This window comes from Cricetulus griseus, chromosome 6, assembly GCF_003668045.3.
Source record: "Cricetulus griseus strain 17A/GY chromosome 6, alternate assembly CriGri-PICRH-1.0, whole genome shotgun sequence".
Classification (NCBI taxonomy): Eukaryota; Metazoa; Chordata; class Mammalia; order Rodentia; family Cricetidae; genus Cricetulus; species Cricetulus griseus.
Window position 1 is genome coordinate 26,849,689 of NC_048599.1, and position 25,794 is coordinate 26,875,482.

At 45.2% G+C, this 25,794-nt stretch overlaps 2 protein-coding genes across 4 annotated transcripts in view; both read right to left on the reverse strand.

Moving 5' to 3' along the window:
• The window catches only part of Tm9sf4 (transmembrane 9 superfamily member 4), a 47,199-nt gene extending 46,473 nt beyond the window's left edge, over positions 1-726 (reverse strand). For 2 of the 3 annotated variants that reach the window (XR_003486477.2, XM_027421470.2), the window contains exon 1: positions 594-726. Coding sequence is in view for 2 of the 3 variants with exons in the window: in XM_027421470.2 (XP_027277271.1) it covers positions 594-608 (15 nt within the window). In the remaining variant the exon portion in view is untranslated. The remainder of the gene's footprint in view (positions 1-593) is intronic. The other variant, XM_027421471.2, reaches the window with a different exon arrangement.
• Positions 727-11,850: 11,124 nt separating this feature from the next.
• Positions 11,851-25,794, reverse strand: part of Hck (HCK proto-oncogene, Src family tyrosine kinase) — a 30,433-nt gene continuing 16,489 nt past the window's right edge. The window contains exons 10-12 of the mRNA XM_035446967.1: positions 21,008-21,161; positions 13,924-14,055; positions 11,851-12,106 (exon numbers count right to left, since the gene is read on the reverse strand). Coding sequence (XP_035302858.1) covers positions 11,904-12,106; positions 13,924-14,055; positions 21,008-21,161 — 489 coding nt within the window. The 3' untranslated portion in view covers positions 11,851-11,903. The remainder of the gene's footprint in view (positions 12,107-13,923; positions 14,056-21,007; positions 21,162-25,794) is intronic.

Sequence of the window (25,794 nt, forward strand, 5' to 3'; positions counted from 1 at the left end):
ACACTTGAGGAGAGGCAATGCCTTTTGACAGAGAGGCAGGAGGAGGGAAGGGCCTGAGGATGGAAGATGGGCACGAGATACACTGATACAGCAGCAATCAAGCGGGGCGCGCTATGGGGACAGCTTAGGGTACATTTAAGGGCAGGGTTTGGGTTAAGAGGCTGGTCCGAAGCGAGGCAGCATCCGCAGACTGGTCAAGACGATGGGGATGCGGGGAGAGCTGGGTCTGAACGTGAGGAGGAGGAGCGAAGGCAGAAATAACGGGGGATTCTCGGAATGACACAAGGCCAAGAGGTGAAAAATTGGGAAACAGGGGTGACAAGGGGGCGGGAACAAAAGCCGAAATGAGAACCGCGGAGACACTAGCTGAGGTCTTCCTTCCAAGCGGCACCTCCCCTAAAACTCCAGGCCCTGACAAGCCTAGGTGGAAGCCAAGGCTGGAGAAAGGGATTTTGTGAGAGGATAACCCGGTCAAGGGTAACCCGGGCAGGAGTTCTGAAGGAGGCTGCGGACCAGGCATGGGGTGCCGGAAGGTCCTGGGCTATCCAGGGGACCCTGCTCCAGCTCCGGTTCCCGGAGTCTCCTTCACTCACCATCGCCGCCGCCATCTTGGATCCACGTGTCGCCGTGATGACGTCAGCGGAAGTGGTGCTTCCGTGGGTACGGACTGTAACTTCACAAGGGAGGGAGTCGCCTCGCTTCAGTTGTCTGTGGTCGCAGTAGTGAAGAGGTGAAGGGGATTTAGTTTCTCCCTGGCAAACTAGTCTTAGCAGAGAGATCTCTGACTAGGTGAAGAGAGAGTACGGTGTAACTACTGGAGACATGTTAACTCCTGGCGGACACCGCTCCGCCCCCTACTCCTTTTGCATTGTGGGTAATTGGAGTGTGTGGAAACATGCTAGCTCTCTGGATGCCATCTTTACTGTTGGCAGAAAGACCCGTTGCCAGGGTTACCCGAGACCTTAATTGTGAGACAGAAGGCTTGGTAAACCCTCTCTGACAGCAGCTGGATTCCAAGTAATTTGTAATGTATATGTTTAAATATTACTATAGACCCGACCGTAATCTCTATGAAGGTAGAACTCAGTGTGTCTCTTACCTTGCATTGCCTTTTTGTCATCCTTAAAATGGGGCAGAGATTTCTAGATTACTTTCCTTATTGACTTATGTTGAGTATTCACAGATACAATCTTACATAGGAAGTATTCGATAAATAATTGTCATTATATGATTATGTACATTCCTTCACATGGATGGTAGATGCCTCAGACATGTTTCAGAAAGGGGATATAATCAACTGGTTGTGATTATGTTTTGCACTTTGTAACCCCATATATTTGCCTTCAAAGCCCCCCATTTGGAACCCCCCACTTCTGAACTATAAAAGCATTTGTCTTCCCCATGTCCAATCCTGATCTCTTGAACCCCGATTTTAGGGAGAGACAGCCAATGTACACGAATTTTAAAAAAGCTTGCTTTGATTAATTTGGCCATGAAGATTTGGGTTGGTGGTCTTTCTCCTCTCATCTGTGGGATCAACAAGTTCAGGTTAGTTCTTATTGTTAATTTAACACAACCTAGAGGCACCTGGGAAGAAGGAACCTCTATTGAAGAATTTCCTCAATCAGTTTGGTCTGTGGGCATGTCTGTGTGGCATTTTCTTGATTGCTAAATATTGACAAAATTTAATTTACTTTCTCATACAGGGTTTCTTTGTGTAACAGCTCTGCTTGTCCTAAAACTTGCTTTGTAGACCAGGCTGGCCTCGAACTCAGAGAGATCTGCTTGCCTCTGCCTTCCCAGTGCTGGGATTACAGGCATGCACCACCACCATCCAGTTGGAAGGAGACATCTTTTAATGTGGATTTCTCCATTTTGACTGGCTTAATGTATGACTTGAAGCAAATTACTTAATCATCTTAAATTTCAATTTCCAGGATTGCTTAAAAAGGGCTGGGTGGTGGGTCACAGTGGTGGTGCATGCTTTTGATCCCAGCACTCGGGAGGCAGAGGCAGGCAGATCTCTGTGAGTTCAAGGCCAGCCTGGTCTACAGAGCTAGTTCCAGGACAGCCAGGACTACATAGAGAACCCTTGTTTTGAAAAACTATCAACAACAAAAAAGGGGGGATTGGGGTTGGGGGAAATGACTCAGGATCATGAGGGAGAAAGACTTCATTTGGCTCATATATATCACTATAAAGTGTGTACAGAGTGAGGGCAGTCTTCTCAGATGGATTCAAAAAGTTGTTAAAATAGTAGTAATGAGGTTTGTTGATATAGTTCACTTTGGCAGAGTGCCTGCTTAACCCTTAGCACCACATAAAGCATGCTAGAGCACACTTGTAATTCCAGAGCTCAGAAGGTGGAGTTTTAGTCCAGCCTGAGCTATAGAGAGAGCTACTGGTTACTCCCCCCCCCAAAAAAAAACAACACAGCATTGCTGAATACTATAGCTCTTGGTACTGTGCCAAAACAGTTGCAAAGACTTTTAGTTATCTCGCTCTGCATCTTGGCAGGGAACAGTTGAACTCTGAGGTCAACACTGATCACCACTGTGGTAGATTCTTTTGCATAAATGTCTACTAACAGCCTTCTTATCCTTATATGAGCATAGTGGTCCTCCCATCAAAAGGTGGACTTTTTTTCCTCTTGTTGAATATGGTGGTCAAGTTACTTGCTTAAGTGTCTTCCAGTTCTACATCTAGTCCTTAAGAGGCTTGGCAGCTTCTTCCACTCAAAGATAAAGCTAAGGCTAGGTGTCCCACTGGAGAGCCCTATAAAGAGACAGGTCCACTTTGTTTCTGAAGGCATTCTAGAAGTTCTACCTGACATCATTACACATATGAATGAAATTAGTTTGGACAGTCCAAATCTAGTTGAATTACTAACTAAATATAGTTATGTGAATAAACTTATTGACACTGTGCAGAACAAAAGTTAGTTGAACTTAGTTGAGTTAGTTTTAGAGATGGCTTGTTATGTAGCCTGAAACACAAACCCATAAATGACTATACCCATCAACCCAAAGAGTAGATATGTTCCCAAAGGGCAGGGAGCTAGAGAAACTGGGAGGATTTATCCGAATCTTGCAGTAACACTGAATTGCAGACTTGTGACCAGTTCTACTGCAGTTTAAATCCTGGAAGTCTCTTACTGCTATGTCTGCTTAAAGAAGAATACTGATGGGGCTGGAGAGATGGCTCAGCAGTTAAGAGCACTGACTACTCTTCCAGAAGATCAGGGTTCAAGTCCCAGCATCCATATGGCTGCTCACAACTGTCCATAACTCCAGTTTCTAGGGGATCAGATGCCCTCTTATAGCCTTTGCAGGCACCAGGCATGCAAATGGTACATAACCATACATGCAGCAAAACACCCCATACAGATAATATAAAAGAATATATTTATATTGATAAATGAATATATTTGAAACAGCATTTCTCTGTGTAGTCTTAGAACTCACTCTATAGACCAGGTTGGTCTCAAACTCAGAGATCCACTGCCTCTGCCTCCTGAATGCTGGAATTAATGGTGTGTGCCACCACTGCCCAGCTCCAATATTGTTGGGTTTTTTTGGGGGGGGGGCAGGGTTTCTTTGTATTGCCCTGGAGGTTGTCCTGGAACTCGCTCTGTAGACCAGGCTGGCCTCGAACTCACAGAGATCAGTCTGCCTCTGCCTCCCGAGTGCTGGGATTAAGTGTGAGCCACCAACACCCAGCTTTGTTGAATTTTTAAAAAAGAATTTTTTAATTATTTATTATGTATACAATGTTCTGCCTGCATGTCCGCCTGCATGCCAGAAGAGGGCACCAGGTCTCATTGTAGATAGTTGGGAGTTGCTGGGTGGTTGCTGGGACTTGAACTCAGGTCCTCTGGAAGAGCAGCCAGTGCTCTTAATCTCTGAGCCAAGTCTCCAGCCCCATATTGTTTTTTTAAACATTTTTATTGCATATATTTAGTGTATGTGTTTGAGTGTGTACATATTACTACATGCCTTGTTTGTAGTATTTACATACAGAATTTAGAGGACAACTTTTAAGTAGTCGATCCTCTCCTTCTACAATGTAGGACCCAGTGATTGAACTCAGATCTTGAGGTTTGGTTGCATGTGTCTTTACTCACTGAACCATCTGGTCTGCCCAGTATTGTAGATTATATTTCACAGCATGTAGTGTCTAATGCTGTTATAGTAAAACCACAAAAATATATGATAGTTTGAAACTCCAACTTTTTTGACATAGTTGCTCAAGTCACTGATAAGTCATGACAGGTCTTCATCATTTTAGTTTCATCTTTTGTTGTTTTCTATGCTGAAACAGTTCCTCAATTGCACAACCTCCACCTCAGCTTCCCTAGGGCTGGGATGACAGGCATGTGCCACCATGCCCAGCGTTCTCTTTCATATCATTCATGAATACAAGCAAGCTCTAAACCTGTATTGATGTTTGAACTCTATCTGGAAAGGGTATGACATCACCTAAGTTGCCATCATGAATATCTGAAGCTTTTTCAGTGAGGAATCTGGGAAGACGCATCTCTTAGAGTAGTGGTTCTCAACCTTCCTAATGCTGCAACCCTTTCATAAATTCCTCATGTTGTGGTGACCCCAACCACAAAATTATTTTCATTGCTACTTCATAACTGTGATTTTACTACCGTTATGAATCATAATGTAAATGTCTGTGTTTTCTGATGGTCTTAGGTCATTTGATGCCCCACTCCAAAGGGTTTTGGCCCACAGGTTGAGAGCTACTGCCTTAAAGCCTGCTCATCCAGGACAGGGAGCTGTACTCATAAAAGGAGCACTGCTCCCAAAGGGTGTTAATTTCATCACACTTTTGGCATTCTGGGGACACTAGCTCCTGAGGTTTTTGCCCTTTAAAATATACATAACACATCCCAGGTGCAGTAATGCATACCAAGGCAGAAGAAAGCCCTGCCCACCATAAGAGAAAGGAGTCCTGGCCTTGGAAGTAAAAGCCAGGGGCAGGACTGTCCAGGCTGATAGAGTGATAGTACTCTAAACTCTACTCAGGGATTCAGGCTCCATCCAGCTTTATATTCCTTCTGGTTCATTCTTCTTCCTCAGAGTCTACTATGGTTTCTAAAAAAAAAAAAAAAAAGCTATTATTAGAGGACTGGAGAGATGGCTCAAAGGTTAGAGCACTGGCTGCTCCTCCAGAGGACCTGAGTTCAATTCCCAGCAACCACATGGTGGCTCACCGTCATCTATAGTGAGATCTGGTACCCTCTTCTGGTGTGCAGGCATACATGGAGGCAGAATGTTGTATATATAATAAATACATAAATCTTTTTAAAAAGAGAATTCTATTATAGCCAGAAGGCAGAAGAGGAGAGGTTAAAAAATAAGGGACAAAGAGCCTATACCAGTTGGCTTGTAAAAAATGTACTGAGGGCCCAGCAGAGGCAGAATGTTGTATACATAATAAATAAATAAATCTTTTTAAAAGCTATTGTAGGCAAAAGGCAGAAGGGGAGAGGTTTAAAAAAAGTTACTGAGTGTCCAGGAGGTAGGAATGCGCTAGCAGTTAGAAATTCTCTCTGCTGTTCCCACTCAGAGCTCACAACCACCTGTAACTCCAGTTACAGGGGACCTGATACCCTTTTCTGGTCTCTGTGGGCACTGTTCTCTCTCTCTCTCTCTCTCTCTCTCTCTCTCTCTCTCTCTCTCTCTCTCACACACACACACACACACAGACACACACACACACACACACACACAGACACACACACACACACACACACACACACACACACACAGACTTTATTTATTTGCCAGGGTTAGGTTATTGTCTGTCCAACTCAAGTTCATACATTACCTGAGAGTCTCTTCCTCTTCCTTTCCTCCTCCTATTCCTCCTTATTTTTTATTTTTTAAAAGATTTTATTTATTTATTATGTATACAACATTCTGCTTCCATGTATATTTGCACACCAGAAGAGGGCACCAGATCTCATAACAGATGGTTGTGAGCCACCATGAGTTGGTAATGAACTAGTAGTTCATTAGCTTCCATAAATGGACCCATGCAAGGGAAAACCAAGTATAGGATGGGAAGTTACATGGACCTCTGTTCTAGCCACTCAGTACTCTATACTCAAATTTGCTTCATTTCATTTGATATTGCTCTATCAGAATTACTGAGGCTGAGTAATTTGTAAAGAACAGGAATTTATTTCTTAGGAGTTTTAGGGGTAGAATGCTCATTTCAGCAACATGTATAATAAGATTATAACAATACAGAGATTGGAGCCCTGGCTGGCCCAGAACCCACTGTGTAGACCAAGCTGGCCTGAAAGTACAGAGATCTGCCTGCCTCTGCCTCCCGAGTGCTGGATTAAAGGCATGCGCCACCACCGCCCGGCTTATAGTGTATATCTTTTATAGACCAGTGTGCCCCCCTTCTTGTGCTGGGGGTGGAACCTAGGACCTTGTATATGCCAGGCAAAGGCTCAACCACTGAGATCCCCAGAACCAACTTGGCTTTTTCCAGGAATTGTGTAAAATTCCCTTCTCTCTTTTTGAGGCTTAATACCTGATTTCTTTTTAGCACTAATATTTCGTTACAGAGTTTTCTTACTCACCTTTGGAAGGCTATCTGCTTGCTTCGGTAATAATGAAGGAAGCTGCTCTGACTGTCCTGTGTGGATTTCTGTGTGGATACACATCTTTGAGTCATATGCGAAACAGGAGACCCAACTAATGAGTCATACAGTTAAGAGACTGTTTAGTTTTATAGAAGAAATGTTGGGTCATCTTCCCAAGGGACTGTGGGGTCCTGAGTTCCTGCAGCACTGAGTGACAGTGTCCTGCAGTCAGGTTTGGTGTCATCAGCATTTAGAGTCTTGGTAAGCTAAGTGTGCCCTGGTCATTTAAGTTTTCACCCCTCCTCCCCCAATGACACACAATGTGGAACATGTTTCTCATCCTGTGTGTTGTCTTTGTGCCTTTTCCAACCTTGCTCATTTTGCAATCAAGTTGTTTTCTTATTAAGTCAATATTTTGTGTATATTTACACTTATTAAGTATATATTTTGGATACTAGTCCCCCCATTAGATAAATGCTTTGAAACATATTTTTCAAACTTAGGATTTGTCTCTCTCCTTTTTTCTCTTTTGCCCAGGCTGGCCTGACCTTTGCTATGCAGCCCAAGCTGGCCTTGAATTCATACCAATCCTCTTGCCTTGGTCTTGCAAGTGCTGGAGTTATAGGGATTAGAATTTATCACTTTATAGACAAGGTCAATGAGTCAGTTCCTCCTTTCCTACTATTTTATCTAACACCGACTCATCCCAGACCATGGAAAAGACAGTTGAAAGCATGGAGGCAGATACAACACTAAAAGTGGAGTCTGTGAAAGAAAAATTTATCTGAGACAGGAGGATTGCTGGGGCCCAGGAACTTGAGGTCTGCCTGAGCTACATAGTGAGACCTTGCCTAAAAAAAAAATGGAGGTGGGGATGTTGAGTAAAGTGCTTGCTATTCAAGCTTGACAGACTGAGTTAATCTGAGTTCAGATCCCCAGAACCCACAGAAAAAGGTGGGCATGGGCTAGGTGGTGGTGTGCATGTCTTTAATCCCAGCACTCGGGAAGCAGAGGCAGGTGGATATTTGTGAGTTCAAGTCCAGTCTAGTCTACAGAGCAAGTTCCATGACAGGCTCCAAAGCTACACAAAGAAACTCTGTCTCGAAAAACCAAAACCAAAACCAAAACAAAAGCTGGGCATGAGCCAGGCATGGTGGCCATGCCTCTAACCCCAGGGAAGCAGAGGCAGGCAGATCTCTGTGAGTTTGAGGCCCAGCCTTGTCTACAGAGTGAGACTCTGTCCTATACCCTTCCTCCCTGAAAAAGTAGTTCAAGCATCAGTAACCCAGCACTCCTCTAAACAGAAGCAGACAGCACCCTTCTAAATGGAAGCAGACAGCACCCCTTAAACAGAAGCAGACAGCACCCCTTAAACAAGCAGACAGCACCCCTCTAAGCAAAAGCAGACATCTCCCCCTAAACAGAAGCAGATAGCACCCTTCTAAATGAAAGCAGACAGCACCCCTCTAAATGAAAGCAGAGGCTGCAGAAGCTTTCGGGGCTGCTAGCCTGGCACACAGATGGAAGCATCAAGATACCCTGTCTTAAATAAGGTGAAAGGTCAAAGGTGAAGACCTACACTTGAGATTGCCTTCTGACCTCCATATGTGTGCTGCTGTGGTGTGCCCCCCACCCACAAACACACCCACACAATTTTTTAATGTATTTATTTAGTATGTATGCAGTATTCTGCCTGCATGTGTCTCTTCATGCCAGAAGAGGGTGCCAGATCCCATAATAGATGGTTGTAAGCCACGATGCGGTTGCTGGGAATCGAATTCAGTACCTTCGGAAGAGCAGCCAGGGAGTGCTCTTAACCTCTGAGCCATCTTTCCAGCCCCCCACACAATTTTTTTTTAAAGAATTTTATTTTATGCGTTTGTGTGTGTTGGTGCACCATGTGCATGCTGTTCTTGGGGTGGCCAGAAGAGGGCATCTTATTGCTTGGAACTGCAATAAATAAGTTTAAGAATGAGAAACTGGCCAGCTGTGGTAGGATGCACCTGTAATCCAGGACCTTGGGAGGCAGAGGCAGGAGGATCAGGAGTTTGAGACCAGCTTGGGATGCATAATGAGACCCTGTCTCAAAAGAACAATAATTAAAAATTTTGCAAAGGACAAATTGTTAAGAAAATGTAACCGGGCCTGTCTTAGTCAGCCATTACCATAATATCCATGTAGCAAAACAACCCCAGAAAGCAAAAGCTTATGATAATTATTCCTCCTTCACATGTCTGAGGACCAGCTGGGGTTCAGCGAGCCTGGACTGGGCTCAGCTGGATTTAATGCCAACCTGAAGGCTGGTCCAGATTTGCTCCTCATATCACTCATTTTCCATAGGCCACATTCTAATCAGGAAAGAAGACTGGAGGGAAAGACTGGAAACAACACTCTAAACTTCTGTTTCCTTCACTTTTGCTAATGTGCAATTGGCCAAAACAAGTCTCATGGCCGAGCTCAACATCATTGGGACAGGGATGGGTGCTCTTCCCCATGGGTTTCTGAATAGAAATAGAACAAATTTCTAGTGCAAGGTTGTAATAAGACCCTGGGCTTTGTTTTAAGACTCCAAAGTATGTATTCCAAACCACAAAGCAAGAGAACAATCAGTTAGGTTACAGACCAGGTAAGGTGTGTGTGTGTGTGTGTGTGTGTGTGTGTGTGTGTGTGTGTGTGTGTTTATGAATATAAGATATGCATGTGAGCATAGATATGTGTGTGTGTGTGTGATGTGGTTTTAGATTTTGTGCATAGTTTCCAGTTTATTACTTCCTCCTCAAGTCAGTCCATAAAAGCTAAACTGTCTTCCCTAAGTAGGTCATGGCAACCCCCTTTCTATTTGGGAGGTGACTTTTGTTGTATAGCATGTGATAAGGGTCTTCTCACTCCAGTGGGATTCTAACCCATAGCCTGAAGGTATGGAAGCCACATAGAGAGAAAAAAATACTAAGACAGGCCTTGCTGAATTTTCCTACCCAGTTTATTAGCAATCACACCTAGGCGATAAAGTCTCCATAAAACTCTGAAAGACAGGGTTCAGAGTGCTTCCAGACAGCTGGGTGTGTGGAGATGTCTATGGAGTGGCGGGTCTAAAGAGGACGTGGAAGTGCCACGTAGCTCCTTTCCCACGGTGCATTTTGTCATCGTTTCCTTGGTTGTATCCTTTATGATAAAACAGTAAAACCCATTCTCTTCCTGAGTTCCCTGAGCAGCTTGAACAAATCAATGGAACTCAAGGAGGGAGCTGTGGGGAGCCTGGCTTATAGGCAGCCAGTGAGAGCCTAGTAAAACAACCTGCAGCTTTCATCTGGCATCTAATGTGGAGGGAGGAAGTTGTGGGGACTGAGCCCCCAGCCTGTGGGATCTGACAGTACCTCCAACTAGTTAGGGTTAGAACTGAGTTAGAAGAAAGGATACCCCATCCAGTGGGTGACCCTTGCTGTAGGGTAGCTGTCAAGGAGAGATGTCCCTGGTCAGAAATGTTGGTTGTAGTGTAAAAACGGGGAGAACAGTCACCTTGTTTCTCTCCTGAGAATGTATATTAAAATCCAGCTAGCCTTAGTCTCTACTGTTCTTAGACCCATGAGCTACTGAGGGATGCAGACTGACTTCAGTAAATTCAGGGTTTTATGCCATCCTAGGGGATGCTGTGATACAGATCCTTTGGGAGATGCCATGATTTGGAAGTATCATTGCACTCTGTCCCATAGTCACCATCCCCTCTCTCTACCCCCCAACCCCGTGACAATATCCAACTGCCAAGAACTTTTAGCTGAGATGATAGGCAGAAATTGTCTATCACCTTCTTGTCCCCTCTACTTTCTGCCAGTCTCCCTCCTGGGCCACCAAGAACATCTTTTACAAAGTACCAGGGCCCTTCTCAGCAGTCCTACCTTCAGACCCAAGGTCTCCTGCAGTGATGAAGCCCATCTTAGCAATCATGATGTCTGTGTGGCATGGCCAGCATCTCCAAGGGAGGTCTAGCTCGTGTATTAGTATGGCTCGACAGGAGAGAGATCATATGTGGTGTCCTGACAGGGCCAGCTTCTGAAAGGAAGGCAAAACCACAGAGCACCCAGGGGCCAGTGTTGTAGGCAGAGTAGTGGCTCCTCAAAGGTGTGCATGTGTGAATCCCTAGAAGCTGAGAAAAATGTTGCCTTGGCAAAGGGGACTTTGCAATCATGAGTAAGGATCATGAAGCAGAAGGATCCTTCTGGCTTATTTAGGCGAGTCCAGTGTCCTTACTTTAGAGGCTGCGGAGATGAAGATGAAGGGGAGGCCAGAAGATGTAAGTAGAGCTTGGAGTGGTGTGGAGAAATGCCAGTCAAAGGTGAAGGCAGAAAAGGAAGCCAGAAAAGGCAAGGAAGCGATCCCTCCCCTTGAATCCCTTAGCTCCCTTAGCAGGAGCAGCAAAGCCCTGCTAGCCCATTTGGCACTCAAGGCTTTCCCCATCGCATGCTGTCTGAAGCCACCCAAGCTTGTGGGGATTTGTTACAGAAACAAAAGGAAGCTGGTACAGCCAGCAAGATTGAGCATTGCTTCTAATCTTTCCCCTTTTTATGCATAGGTGAGTGCTGTGTGTATGATATATGTGTACATGTATGTAGAGGTCACAGGGTAACCTCAGGTGTCATTCTCCAGGATGCCATCCGTCTCCTTAGAGATGAGTCTCTCACATGGAGCTCACCAATTAGGATAGACTGCCTGGAAAGTGAGTCCCAGGCAGCCTCTGGTCTCCACTTCCCACCCTCCCCCGCCCCTCCTGGGATTACAAATGCACACTACCACACACAGCATTTTTACATGATTTCCGGGGATTGAACTCAGGTCCCTGTGCTTGCCAGACAAGCATTTTACTGACTGAGCCATCTCTCCACCTAGATTCTCTCTTTTCTTCACACTTGTGGCCTCTGGGAAGGTCCTTCTCTCTGACACATCACACAGCATGAAGGCAAATAGACATTTGGGAACAGAGAAGCTGACCTTTGGGGAAGGCCTTTGACATTCATATCTTTATTTAAATACTATTTTAAGGTTCCCACTTAAACCACAGACGATAGCTTGAATTCATTCCTCTCAGGCAAATAAGAAATACCAACTTGGGAACCCTGAGAATGGCAGAATGCAGATGACTAGAGTCAAAAAGAGATTGCAAAGTTCACCCCACCCACTCGACAGCTGAAGAATCTGTGGCTGGAGTGTGTAAAGGGAGGGTTGGTGTCTGGGAGTGGGCCCAGAAGGTTAAGCATGTCACAGGTACTCCTGGGGCTTGGCTCTGCTCATGTCCTGCCCATCAAGGCTGCTGCTGATACTGGCTCTCAGTGGCCGTGTAGAAATCATCCAGCACACTTTGGATGTATTCGAAGGTGGGCCGTTCCTCTGGTCGGTTCTTCCAGCACCGGGTCATGATGCTATAAAGCTCTTCTGGGCAGTGCTCTGGTCGAGGCATTCGGTACCCATGCTCTAGTGCCCGGATCACCTCTGGGTTTGACATGCCTGAGAAAGAGGTGCAGAATTTAGTCAGTGTGGGGAGTGACAAATGGAACTGCAGTTACCATCTGAATATATGGGGAAGATTCAAAAACTAAGTCCTGATAGCTGTCCAGTTGCTGAGTTTGTCTAACCACCAAACCACGCCAGATCTCATAGGAGGCAGAGCATTAGAGTATTAACCAACCTACTGTTTCCACCACTCTTGGTCGACATTCTCTCTCTCTCTCTCTCTCTCTCCCTCTCCCCTTCTCTCATTTTTCTATATTTATTTATTTTTTATTTCATGTGCATTGATATTTTGCCTGCATGGATATCTGTATGAGACTATCAGATCCTCTAGAACTGGAGTTACAGACAGTTGTGAGCTGCCATATAGGTGCTGGGAACTGAACCCAGGTGCTCTGGAAGAGCAGTCAGTGTTCTTAAGAGCTGAGTCATCTCTCCAGCCCCTATCTCTACAGGGCTCACAATGTAGCTCTGATCCTGGAACTCACTATATAGACCTCACTATATAGGCCTCAAACTCACTGAGCTAGCATTAAAGGTGTGCGCTACCACGGCTGGTTGTCCATTAGTTTTGTTAACTGCAGCCTCAGGCATCTGAATGGATGTAGGTTATGTAATCCTCTGCCTGGATTTTACTAGTATACCCACAAAACCAGACTCAAGGTCACTCTGAATAGGATTATTTCCTTATTCTATTCAAGTTTACATTTGTTATCTATAAAACAGCCATGAGATACCTATAATCACCAACCTTATTTTTACTTTTAGTTTTGTTTTTTTTTTAATTTGGGGGGGTTGCTAAAGAGATGGCGCAATGATTAAGAACAAAACCAAAGAAACCTTAAACCTCTTACTTGGATGTCTATATATCACCCCAAGTGAATCAACTCAGATGCCCAAGCTCCTTCCATGCCAGGACAGCCATCCTTGACTCTCTCTCTGCTTCTTTTGAAATATGGCCCAGTTCATGAGGTTATCTCTGTTTCTAGTGCCACCACCCTGTCCCCAGTTGCCTGGTGCCACCTTGTTCACATCCTCTCATCCATTCATATTGAACCAAAGCCTGCCCCTCACATTTATTTATTTTATTTTCTGTACATATGTGTGCATATATACACGTGCATATATATATACCATGTACATGCTGGTGCCCTTGGAAGCCAGAAAAGGGTATCAGATCCCATGGAACTGGAGTGACAGATGGCTGTGAGCTTCCATGTGGGTGCTGGGAACTGGACCCCCATCCTCTGCAAGAGTACTCTTAACCTTTGATCCTCCTCTCCAGCCTCAAGCATGCATCTCTTAAAGATAGAAACCATCAGGTGTGGTGTGTACACCTTTAGGCCCAGAACTTGGCAGACAGAGGCCGATGGGTCTCCAAGGCCAGCCTGGTTTGCATAGCAAGTTCCAGGCCAGCCAGGGATACGTCATAAAACCCTATCTCAAAAAAAAAAATCATTTGACTTCTTCCCAGCCCAATGCCGTCTCATGGTTTCCTAGACACTTCAGTGAACAGCTACATTCATTACCATACCCACACCCTGCCAGTTCTGGCTTCTCCAGATCTTCTCATCTACTTCCTGCACTGAGCTCTGATTGCTTAGGTGCAATAGGGTGTGCAAAAGAAGAAACAGCCAACAAATCCCCTATTGCAGGCTGAGGAATGGTAGATGGTGGTACCTCTGATTGAAATGGGAAAGGTAAAGAGAGATTGGAGGATGATCAAGAGCTGAGTTTAATAGGCATGCTGAGAAGATGGGCCATGGCCAGGTTGGGCTCTAGACACACCCCTAGGCCCACGTCCCTGTGCCTACCTGGGTAAGGGATCCGGCCATAGGTGACAATTTCCATCAGCAGGATACCAAAGGACCAGACGTCTGACTTGATGGTGAAGGAACCAAAGTTGATGGCTTCAGGAGCTGTCCACTTGATGGGGAACTTGGCTCCTGCAGGGTTGGACAGAATCAGAGTGAGTCTGGGGAGCAGTGAGGGCTGGGGCTCTGCTAGGAAGAGAGGAACCAGGACAGGGACACCTGCTGCCCCCTGCAAACAGTGATGTCCTTGCAATGTGCTTCCTACATCCATGGTATCAAGAGATGTCTGTCTTGAGGACAGACAGCTGAAGCGAGGAGGAATGAGCATAGGGATATAATGCAGGCGCTTGCTTTGGGGACCAGGTGCCGCCTCGACACCAGGTGATACCTGGTGAATTATAACTGACAAGTGGGGTCCTGGAGGTCTTTGGGGATGGAGGAGCTTCAGGGTGGCTTGAGTCCAGGTTACAGCTGATACCTCAGCCCACCCCACCCCCAGCCATGGGGTGCAGGAGGGACCTCAGCTGCTGCCTGAGGTTTGCCCTTCACTGGGTGTCCCTTCCCTACCCCTCCCTCCTTCCCCCTAGGATGGGTTTGGTTAGCTGTTTGTGGGTATTTGTCTTCATTCCAGTCTGACTGGTGAACATGGTCTGTCTGTAGCTGCTCCTAGATTTAGGATTATTTTCCGATTAAACCCACAGTAAGGCAAAAACCAGAAGTTAAAAATGCCTTGAACACTTAGCTCACTTAACACTTAGTTCAGCAGCGTCACACCGTGGCTTCTTTGTGTTTCCTCTGGTGACTAAATCAGAGCTGTAGCTCACTGCTCTGACTTAGCATCATGAGGGAAGACAGCAGCATATCACCAGACTGGGAAAGAAACCAATATCCAAATGGTGAGCACACTCACTCACTCACTCACTCACTCACTCACTCTCACTCACTCACTCACTCTCACACTCATTCACTCATTCACTCATTCATTCATTCATTCATTCATTCATTCTTATGAGACAGGCTCTCTTATAGCCTAGGCTGGCCTCGAACTCCTGATCCTTCTGCCTCCACCCCCCTATTTCCCAGATTGGAGCCATGTGCCACCATGCTCACCTTTGCATCATTTCTTCTGAATGCAACTATTTCTGCACCATCACAATGGTGAAAGTCAGTGTTGGAGATTATAGCCCAGCTCTCAATCGCTCTCTGCTGCCATCTGCTGTCCATGCCCCATCATGGCTGGCAGAGATATAGGCTGAATGCTGAGGGGCAGGACCAGCAGCAGGGCTGAGAGGTGGGAAGAGCTAGAGAGCTTCAAGCAGTTCCATTTCAAAGACTTCAGTAGGGCGCTTGGCTTCATGGCCAGAGTGGTCCTATAGGTTGAGAAGCTAGACCACCATCTCTAACGGTTTAATGTCCACAAGGCACACATCACCCTAAGCACCCATGAGCACGGGAGCCTTTCAGAGCTGGACATAACCCTGACTGGCTTCATCACGAAAGCAGCAGCATCAGGGGAAGAAAGCGACTTAACCAGGACCCAGGGAGGGATCTGAGGACGCTTAGCCACAGACTCTTGCTGCAGTCCAAACTGCCGTGTCAACTCTAATGCCTCCTCTTAGGGCTGGCTCCTGCCTGTGGAAAGAGCCAGTGTCACTGCCAACACCAGTGACTAAGGCCTTCCCCCCATGCCACTTTCCACCCTCATGGCTCTGTCACATGACGCTAATTTGAATTAGTGTTCCCAATCTTTGCAACTTCTCTACAGACATATGAGGCAAATGGCCTTTTTGTGGTTCCAATTCAATTAAAAATTAAAGCTGGCTTTGGAGTTGGAGTGTGGTTCTCTTTCTCCTTCTCTAAGCCCACAGATGTTTGTTAAAGGAAAATGCAAAATCCCTGTCTCATGTCAGAAGAGCAACCTCGTATGGGACAGAAGAAAACAAAATGTATGGGACGATTCTATTGCCATTAATGTTATCATCCTTTGGTTTCCATTTGACTCTTGAATACTTTCTTTTAATACTCTTAATTTATAAATATTATTTTAAATTTTATAAGGATATATACATATATATTTAAACTTTGTCATGATATTAATGGTTATACAGAGTATTAACTAATTCTGGAAATAAGCTTTATCTAGCTTCCTGTATGTGATTTTGGGCTTGAGTCTGAAGCAGATAACTAGGAACTAAGTTTGTGTACCCTGGATGTATTTAACAGACTGTGGTCCTCTAACCTCTTGGCAATCTGCTACATATGATTTTTAAAATGTTTACACTTTCTGCAGGGAACCATGACCATTCCTTGGAGACCTTTGAGGTCTCTGAGAAGATGATGGGGGCCCTGCAGTGATGAATCCCCCGAGATTGTGATAATGCCACTAAGCTGACAAACACAACCCAAAGATCAGCTTTGGACTACAAACTGCTCAGGACAGCTTCAAATCAGACAGTTAAGATGGTCCAGTCTCCTAGACTACTCCAGCCAGGACTTCAAGTAAGCACTGACCTTTCCCATCACACCAAGACTGGACAATAGCTAGCTCTCCCAGGACTTGGCCATTATCTCATTTTTCCCAGGGTCCCCTAAAGATGTCTTTGCCACCAGAAAACAGGAAACAATTTTACATGACACCCGGGCTGGAGAGATGGCTCAGTGGTTAAGAGCACTGCTTGTTCTTCATAGGTCCTGAGTTCAATTCTCAGCAACCACATGGTGGCTCACAACCGACTGTAATGAGATCTGGTGCCCTCTTCTGGCCTGAAGGCAACGTGCAGATAGAACACTGTACACATACTAAATCATAATAGATAAATAAATCTTAAAAAAACAGAACATGACACCCAGCTGGGTGGTGGTGGCACACGCTTTTTATCCCAACACTTGGGAGGCAGAGGCAGGCGCATCTCTGTGAGTTCGAGACCAGCCTGGTCTACAAGAGCTAGTTCTAGGACACCCTCCAAAGCCACAGAGAAACTCTATCTCGAAACTGCCCCCCCCAAAAGAACATGACATCCATATTCCCAAGAGGTGGGGGTGTTTTTTGGTTGTTTGGAGGGTTATGGATATTTATCATCATTTAGGGAGGGGTTAGTTGCAAGTTGTTATTGGTCATGGCCAGAGAGGAAACTAAGCAAAGGCGGTCAGATTCAGGGATCTCTTTTTGAAAAGATGAAAAAGGGAGGATATAAGAATGATAGGATAAAAGGGTAGATTATTGAATCTACTTTTAAACTAAAAAGCAACAATTAATCTCAAATATTTTACATTGGTATGGATTTTTGTATATTGATTCAAATTTAAAGTTACTTTTGTTAGAACATACTGTATATATGTTTCTACTATCATTTAAGGGAGTTTTGTATATTGATACAAATTTAAGGTTATTTTTGTTTTAACATACTGTGTATATGTTTACACCCTTGTTTAAGGTATTTTGCCTATGCAGCTCATTTTAAAATGTAAAGTTCTAGTCCTTGAAAGCTATTATTATAAACCATTTAAGATAAACTTGCAGTCATGTTAGGTATGTTTTCAAGGTCAGAGCTATATTTTAGATAAATAGATGGTCTTCATACACTTCAGAGATCTACAGAATACGGCATTTAAGATGTTTTGATAACATAAGGATTTTCATGACAGTGTGATACGTCTGCTTCTGGCAGCACCAATCACTTCAGAGAAGATAATGGGCATCGAAGAACCTCCATATGGAATTTGCTTTCATTTTTGGCAAAGTTAGCCATTGGGCAAGAAATTGCCCTTGCCTCAACTGCTGATAGTATGCTGTCCAAATTGGACAAGCAGGACACAAAGGAAGACAACTGCCAAACTTTGCCAAGACAAAGTAGAGCAGTCTTTCAAAATTCCTGCTTCACAGAAATGTCTGTCAGATATTCTAGGCCTGTACAAAGATGCACACCCAGTGTTGCAGAGGAACCTGGGGTGACTGTCCAGACAGCCAGATGTCTCTGCATTTCTATGGTTTTGGAAGTTGTTTGCTTTGTACTTCCTGCTTACTTGGGTAATATTACACCCTTCTTGGGTCTCTGAGGGGTTGAAGACTAGATATAACATTTTCTTTGTTACCAAATTCAGAAAAGAAACTTAGAAAAGAGATGTAAGGTTTATAAGGTTGAGAGACATAAAAGTTTAAGTTGTTTATCTAAGAAAACGTTTTAAGGTCTAAAAGGATATTTTTAGGATGGTAATAGAAGTTATGACAGAAAGTGGTTTAGGTATAAAACTTAGGATTCAGCAAAATAGGATAGATAACAGAGTAATTTCTCTGAATTTGCTAAATACAAATGGATATTGTAAATGTAATTCTTACCTGATAATTGTTCTTTTTAAAAAAGATTTTATTTACTTATTATGTATACAACATTTTGCTTCCATGTATATCTGCACACCAGAAGAGGGCACCAGATCTCATAACGGATGGTAGTGAGCCACCATGTGGTTGCTGGGAATTGAACTCAGGACCTCTGGAAGAGCAGCCGGTGCTCTTAACCTCTGAGCCTTCTCTCCAGCCCCCCTGATAATTGTTCTTATTGTATATAGTTTTGCTATGTTAGAGTTAAAACTTTTCCTTTTTTAAAGATAATACCTGGTAAATTTTCTTATTGTATATAATTTTACTGTGTTAGAATAAAAAATCTTTACTTTTTATTTAGACAAAAAGGGGGGAATGTTGCAGGATATTTGATTTCACTGTGACACTCTGAGACTATTTAAAGTTGGCCTTGAATCAGAGGGTGGAGTCAATGACTAACTGACTGGAATTAGCCATAGAGATTTTGGAGGACCCAGAATATGATAGAGAGACACAGAAAGGAATAAGGAGGGGCTTAGAAAGATTTCCATGCCCCCCCCCCCTTTTTTTTGATCTGGGAAGTGTGGAGACAGGGTTAGCTGGTCATTCTTCTCTGCTTTCTTGATCTATCAGGTTTTTACCCCAACATCTGACTCCTAAGTTATTAATAATGAACAATTTAGATAAGTGTTTCACGGAACTGGGGTTATAGATGGTTGTAAGTCATCATGTAGGTGCTAGGAACTTAGCCCAGGTTCTCTGCAAAAGCACCAAGAGCTCTCCATCACTGAGCCATCTCTCCAGCCCCTCCTTTCTTTTCGAGAGACAGCGTTTACACGTTACAGGTTGGCTCCAACTCATGTAGATCCCTGAGTGCTGGGATCTACATCCTTAACTCTAAGCCAGCCATTTTCTTTATTGCATACTTTTGTTTTATGTGGTACTAAGACGTGAACTCAGAACCTTGAACATGCTTGGCGGGCACTCTATTATCAAGCAACATCTTCAGCTGCCATCTTTTATATCTAGAGTTTTCTTCATATCTCGCTTATTCTCTACAGACTTAGATTATATAGCCAACTTTTCGTTTTATATTTTTGTACTTAATTTAAACTTTATCCAATCATGACAGAAATCAAATGGTGTGTGTGTGTGTGTGTGTGTGTGTGTGTGTGTGTGTGTGTGTGTTACTTGAGATTGAGTTTAGCACAATGTACATGCTAGCCATGTGCTCTGCCACAGAACTACAGCCCCTTTACTTTTTATTTTGAGACAGGACAGGACCATTAACTTGTCCTGGCAGGCCTTGGACTTGTGATCTCAGTCTCCAGAGTAGCTGGGGTTACAAGCTTATACCTCTAGACTAGGCTAAAGTGTACAGATATTTAAGGTCTAACTTGATGGTCAAAGCTGAGTAGCCCCTGTGATAATCAGATTAAGGCAGAGAACATTTGCAGAAGGCTTTCAGAAGGCTCTTTCCAGCTCCTCCTGGGCAGTATCTCCCCACTCTAGCTAGCCCCTGTTCACAGCTTTGTATGTATAAGTGAATTTTACAGCTTTAATGAGATATAATTTACAGGGCATAAAATCCACACATTTAAAGTGTGTACTCCAGTGACTTTTATAATAGTGGAAGAGTTGTGAATTTTAGACTTTTTCATTACATGTCATCCAGTCCCATCCCTAGCACTCAGAACCCCTTTCTCCCAAGTCCCCCCACCCCCCAGCCCTAGGCAACCACAGTTGTCTTTGTCTCACTTGGGAAGTTCATACCAAGGGTAACAGATATCTGTATCTGTGCCTGGCTTCCCCTTAGCATGTTTCCAAGACCAGTGTATGCCACATCGCATGCCTTTCAACACTCCGTTCCATTTTATCACAAGCATAATTCTGTGCTATGGATACTCCACATTTTCTTCATGTGTTCATCAGCTAATGGGCATCAGTTAGGGTATTTCAGTCTGGGGCTTCACTTTTGCCTATCTGTGGAACCTCCTGGTATCTGCTCTGTTTAGATTTGCCTCTTTCATTTGGATGTCATATCTCCCCTTTAGTTGCAGGTGGCATTGATGTAGTGTGACGGGGATTACACCTATAGCCTTCTGTGTTAGTCTAGCCTCCACCACTGAGTGCCATCTCCAGCCCCTGTATGATACAGTTGATATGCACACCCTGTCTGTGGACACTTAGATTGCTCTGTTTTTGTCTCCTGTGCATAAAGTTACTCTCACCCCTCACTGCTACCTGTACTTGCCGAAGTTGTCATGTCAGTCTGGTCTGAAATGTTCCTCTTCAAGTCTTGTGTGTGTGACATTAACATTGTCATCCTGACAGGATCTAAAATCACCCAGGAGAAGGCCCCCTGGGCATGTCTGTGAGGGACTTCCCGAATAGGGTTAGTTGAGGTGGAAGACCCATCCTGAATGTGGGCGGCTCCATCCCACTGGCTGTGCAGCACATAAAAACGAAAAAGCAAGCTGAACACCAGCATCTGCCTGTCTGTTTCCTGACTGTGGACACAATGTGACCAGTTGTATGCTTTTACTGACCCACCATGATAGGCTGTCCTCTCTATAAGCCAAATTAAATAAAGCCTTCCTTAAGTAGCCTTTGTTGGGTATTTTGTCAGCGAAGGCACTGTGCACAAGGACCCTGTCAAACTTGATGCAAGAGTTAGTCTAGGACAGACCTTAGCTGTTTCCAGTCTCTCTGACAGGTGTCCACGCTCAGATCTCCCAGCCCTTGCAGGAGGGCAGCGTCCCCTACCTTCCCGGGCTGTGTACTCATTGTCCTCGATGATCCGTGCCAGGCCAAAGTCAGCAATCTTACACACCAGGGATGCGGAGACCAAGATGTTGGCAGCCCGGAGGTCTCGGTGGATGTAGTTCCTCTGCTCAATGAAGGCCATGCCCTCCGAAATCTGCACCCGGAAGAGACAGTGTCATCGTCACATACTAAACTCTAGTAAAGAACTCAAGAGAATTCTTTTTTCTAACATAACATTTTTATTGATTATTTGGGGATTTCACATAACGCACCTGATTACACTCACTTCCCCAGTTCTCTCAGGTCCACCCCACCCTGTGACCTCCTCCCAGAAAAAAAGAAAAGGGAAAAAACCCCACAAGTCCATCTTGGGTTGCCTATATACTCACTGTAGCATGATCAAACTCCCAGGCCAGCCCCTTAAAGAAAACTGAGTCCTTCCTCACCCTCACCCCTGCCAGAAGGCATCAACTGGGAAGAGCTACACTTTAGCATTCCTGTCACAGTTTTTAAGAGTTCCTATCAATGACTTCCTGTCTAGACTGTTTCTTTTTGCAGGGAGGGTAGGGTGGGGATGGGGGGAGGTAATCAGAGAAGCCTTCTATGTCCCTCTTTCTCAACTGTGAGTTTGCAGTCATCAATACTACTACAAAAGTAGCTTCCTTGCTTCTTCTTTTTTGTTGTTGTTGTTTGTTGTTGTTGTTGTTGTTGTTGTTGTTTTGGGACAGGGTTTCTCTGTGTAGCTTTGGAGCCTATCCTGGCACTCGCTCTGGAGACCAGGCTGGCCTCCAACTCACAGAGATCTGCCTGCCTCTGCCTCCTGAGTGCTGGGATTAAAGGCAGGTGCCACCAATGCCCGGCTGCCTTGCTTTTTACAGTCAGTGACAACACAGACTTCTGCATGATTTCTGGCGATAGCATGAACCGCAGACATCTATATTGTCTCCAGTGGCAGTACAGACCATGGACATCAACACGACTTCAGGTGACAGCATAGGCCACAGTCATCTACATGGTCTTTGTTGGTAACATAGACCACAGACCTCAATATGTCCTCCAGTAGCAGCACAGCTCTCAGCTGCAGCATGGCCCACAGACATCAACATGGCTTCAAGTGGCAACCAAGACCAAGTGTATCCACTTGTCCTTCTGTGGTAACACAGATCACAGACATCAACATAGCCCTCAGCTGGAGCATGGACCATGGACACCCTCATGGCCCTCAGTGGCAGAACAGACCACAGACATCCACATGGCTTTTGGTGGTAGCAGGACCACAGATATCAACATGGCCTCCAGTGGCGGCACAAACCACAGACATCAACAAGACTGTGGGCATCAACATGGATAGAGTGGCTAGCTACACAGACCACGGATACCAGCATGTCCTCCAGCTGTTAGCATGGACCACAGATACTGACAAGGCCTCCAGGGGCAGCATGGATGATGGGGGTCTTTCCAGGTGGCCCAAAAGCAGAGAATGAGCTGTTCTTAATCTTGGACATCTTATCAGAGCCAGGACGATAGTGCCGTTGGGCAGTGTGTTCTGGAAAGAGTCTGCATAAGCTCCAGGCTGCTGCACACCACCCTGCCAGTCCTACTCAGCAATGACATGCTCCTCTGTCCCATGTCCACTGCAGCCTCCTCCCACATGCCACCAATGTTACATCTCTGTTTCCGCCTCTCTCCATCCTGCACATGCCGCATTGTTCCTCCTCCTTTCCCACCTATCCGTCTCATATTTGTTTGTTGAAGTAGCATTGAAAACCCGCAGTGTGTCACACAGCTCTCCCTCCCTCTCTCTCTCTCTCTCTCTCTCTCTCTTCTCTCTCTCTCTCTCTCTCTCCTCTCTCTCTCTCCTCTCTCTCCCTCTCTCTCCTCCCCCTCTCTCTCTCTCTCTCTCTCTCTCTCTCCCTCTCCCTCTCCCTCTCTCTCTCTCTCTGTCTCTCTCTCTCTCTCTCTCTCACACACACACATACACACACACGCGCGCGCGCAGCTTTACATTCAAATATTCGTTGCAATGGGTCATTAGTTTGGTTCAAGGTTTCTGGTTTCTGAAGCATCATAAATATTGAACCATCACTGAGACTCGTTTTGGATATCTGGCTGTTGCCTAGAGTCAGGGTGATCTTGTGGCTAGGCAGGCATCCAGGGGCAGGATCTGAGAGAGCTCCAGTCCACCGCACACCTCTCTGCTCTCGATGCTGGCAGGTCCGAGGCTCACCGGGCACAATCATTGTGCCTGCAGCCCGCAGGCAGTACTGCGCACCAACACACACTCCTAGCCCACGAGGGTAAGCAGCGGTGGCAGCCCCAGTGGCACTGTCCCCCATTGCTCCCATACCCTTCATCTCTGCATTTTAGTTTCCTCATTCTCCATACGCGGTTCTGCTCTGCCATCTTCCGATTTGGTGAGCCCACTCTTTAAAAACATCTTCCCACAGGATCTGCCTTTTAAAAAGTTGTTCCACAGATACCAAGGCTCTTCAGACTCCTCCCGCACTGACGCATCTCCCCTGTGAGCCTCCATGGGTTTCTCAGGCTCCTTGGAGCTGCTCCATGGTCCTGTATCAGGCTGCTGCCATCTCCGATCAGAGCCATGCTTTAGGTTTTCATCTTTGACGGTTATGGCATGATCCTGGACCTGGGTCTGCAGCACCAGCCCTCCCACATGCTCTAGCAGCTCGTAGATGGAGTAGATGTTGGGGAGGACCGACTGGAAGAGCTAGATCTCAGCTGGGATGGCAGCCGGGCTGGCCAGCCCATGGCATGAGGGCAGTGTGAAGAATTCTTATTCTGGAAGCTTCTGGTAGAAAGATACATGGCTGTGACTTGGAGATTTTCTTGCTTATAAAGGTTAGGACAAAAGAGGTGGAAGATGAATCTTGGTCGTCTAGAAAGCAGCACATACAATTTATAAAACTATCTTGGAGCTATGTGAAGGTAGAATCATCACGATCCACTTTACAGAGATACTTGTCCTGAATATCAGCTTCAAACCAAGCTGACTCTAGAGAGCAAAGACTGAATTATCAGATGAGATTATCCTAGGGAATCCCGGGGTGGCAGAGTCTGATCAGACAGACCAAAGCAGGGCTGGCCCGTAAACTGCAAAGCCTGAAGTGACCAGGTAGCGCACTTGCAAACAATGAACAGCAGAGGGCGTCAAAGGCACTGGAAACAGACCCAACTTTCTGAATGCAATCTCAAGACTGATTTTTGTCTGAAACAGAGGTTGTAGTGGAGTGAGACTGGCTTTGACCTGAAGAGTGTGGAAAATTTATAGGGTATCTTTAAAAGAACAGCAAAAGTTATTAGGATGATACTGCAGCTTATTTGTTATAAACTGATAAACAGTTTTTTGTTTGTTTTTTTGTTTTTTTGTTTTTCCCCCTATAGGCTTGGGGAGATAGTTTTGCTAACCCTTTCCACAGGAGAGAAAATGAAAGCCCAGAGAAGTAAATAACCAATGCATAGCTGCATAGCATGAAAGTTCCAGAACCAGGGCTGTGAGCTATGGCTTTGCTGAGTTCACTCACCCTCTGTGCCTACTGCTCTCCCATTGGCTGACACATATACGCCACTGGTTCTCATGTGAGCTCAATGGGGCAGGAATACTAACTGTGCTTGGGAAATAATTGAGCATCATGGCTAAAGGCTCCAGAGTTGGACCAGCTCATCATGATCCCCAAGCTGTGACCTCAAGCCTGTCTCCTAGGGTTCATAGGGAGATTAGCCCTGAAGCTTGTACCACAGATAAGTACAGTCTTCCATATAGTAGGCACTTACAGAGGTGGCTAGTAATGCCAACAGAGTGGCCAAGTGTCTTGCTCAGAGCCTTACTGGGAGAGCTAGGACCAACACAAACACACTATAAGTCACTACACTTGTAGAACGTTGCTTCTCAAATGTTTGTCAACTATGTAAGGATAGGTGAATTGATGGTGATGAGCCAACGAGATTTGAAAACCACCAGGCAGATTTCCATGAAGTCAGGTAGGAGAACTTGGATCTGCTTCCGAGAACATCAGGGAGTCCCAGAAGAACTGGTTAACAGATTCTTTTGTGTATGTGTGTGTATCCTGCTGGAAATTAAACCCAGGACCTGTATACCGGCCAAGGGCTCTACCCTGAGCCACATCCCCAGCCTCTAGCCCAGGACTTATTCTCAGGTTGTCTAGGAGTGGTCAGATATGAGAAAGGTCACAAATAAGGCAACTCTCTGTCAACTTCAATAGGAATAGCTCTCTTTCTCTCTTTAAAATATATTTATTCTTATTTTATGTGTACTGGTGAATTGCCTGCATGCATGTCTGTGTGACAGTGTAGGATCCCCTGGAACTGGAGTTACAGACAGTTGTGAGCTGTCATGTGGGTGCTGAGAATTGAACCTGGGTTCTCTGGAAAGGCAGCCAGTGTTCTTAACTGCTGGGCCATCCCTCCAGTCCAGGAATAGTCTCTTAAGACATTTTAAAAATCTATTATATAAAATTGGGGCTAAAACCAGATACCAAACTTGAAATCCACATTTGTGATTGCAATTTCCCCTTGGACAGGGAGAGTGAGAAGCAGAGGAGAACTGAGGTCACAAAACCAGGTCCCCAGGTAGCATCCTGTTCACCCTAGACTCAGAATTGACCTCTGCTTTTGGGTATACCAAGACCAGAATATCTCTGGCCTTGTTTGTTTTCCTCAGCTGTGAAACAGGGAGAGTGTGGCTCCATGTTTTGAAACAATCTCATGCAGCCAGGCTAACCTAGAATTCACTAAATAACCAAGGATAA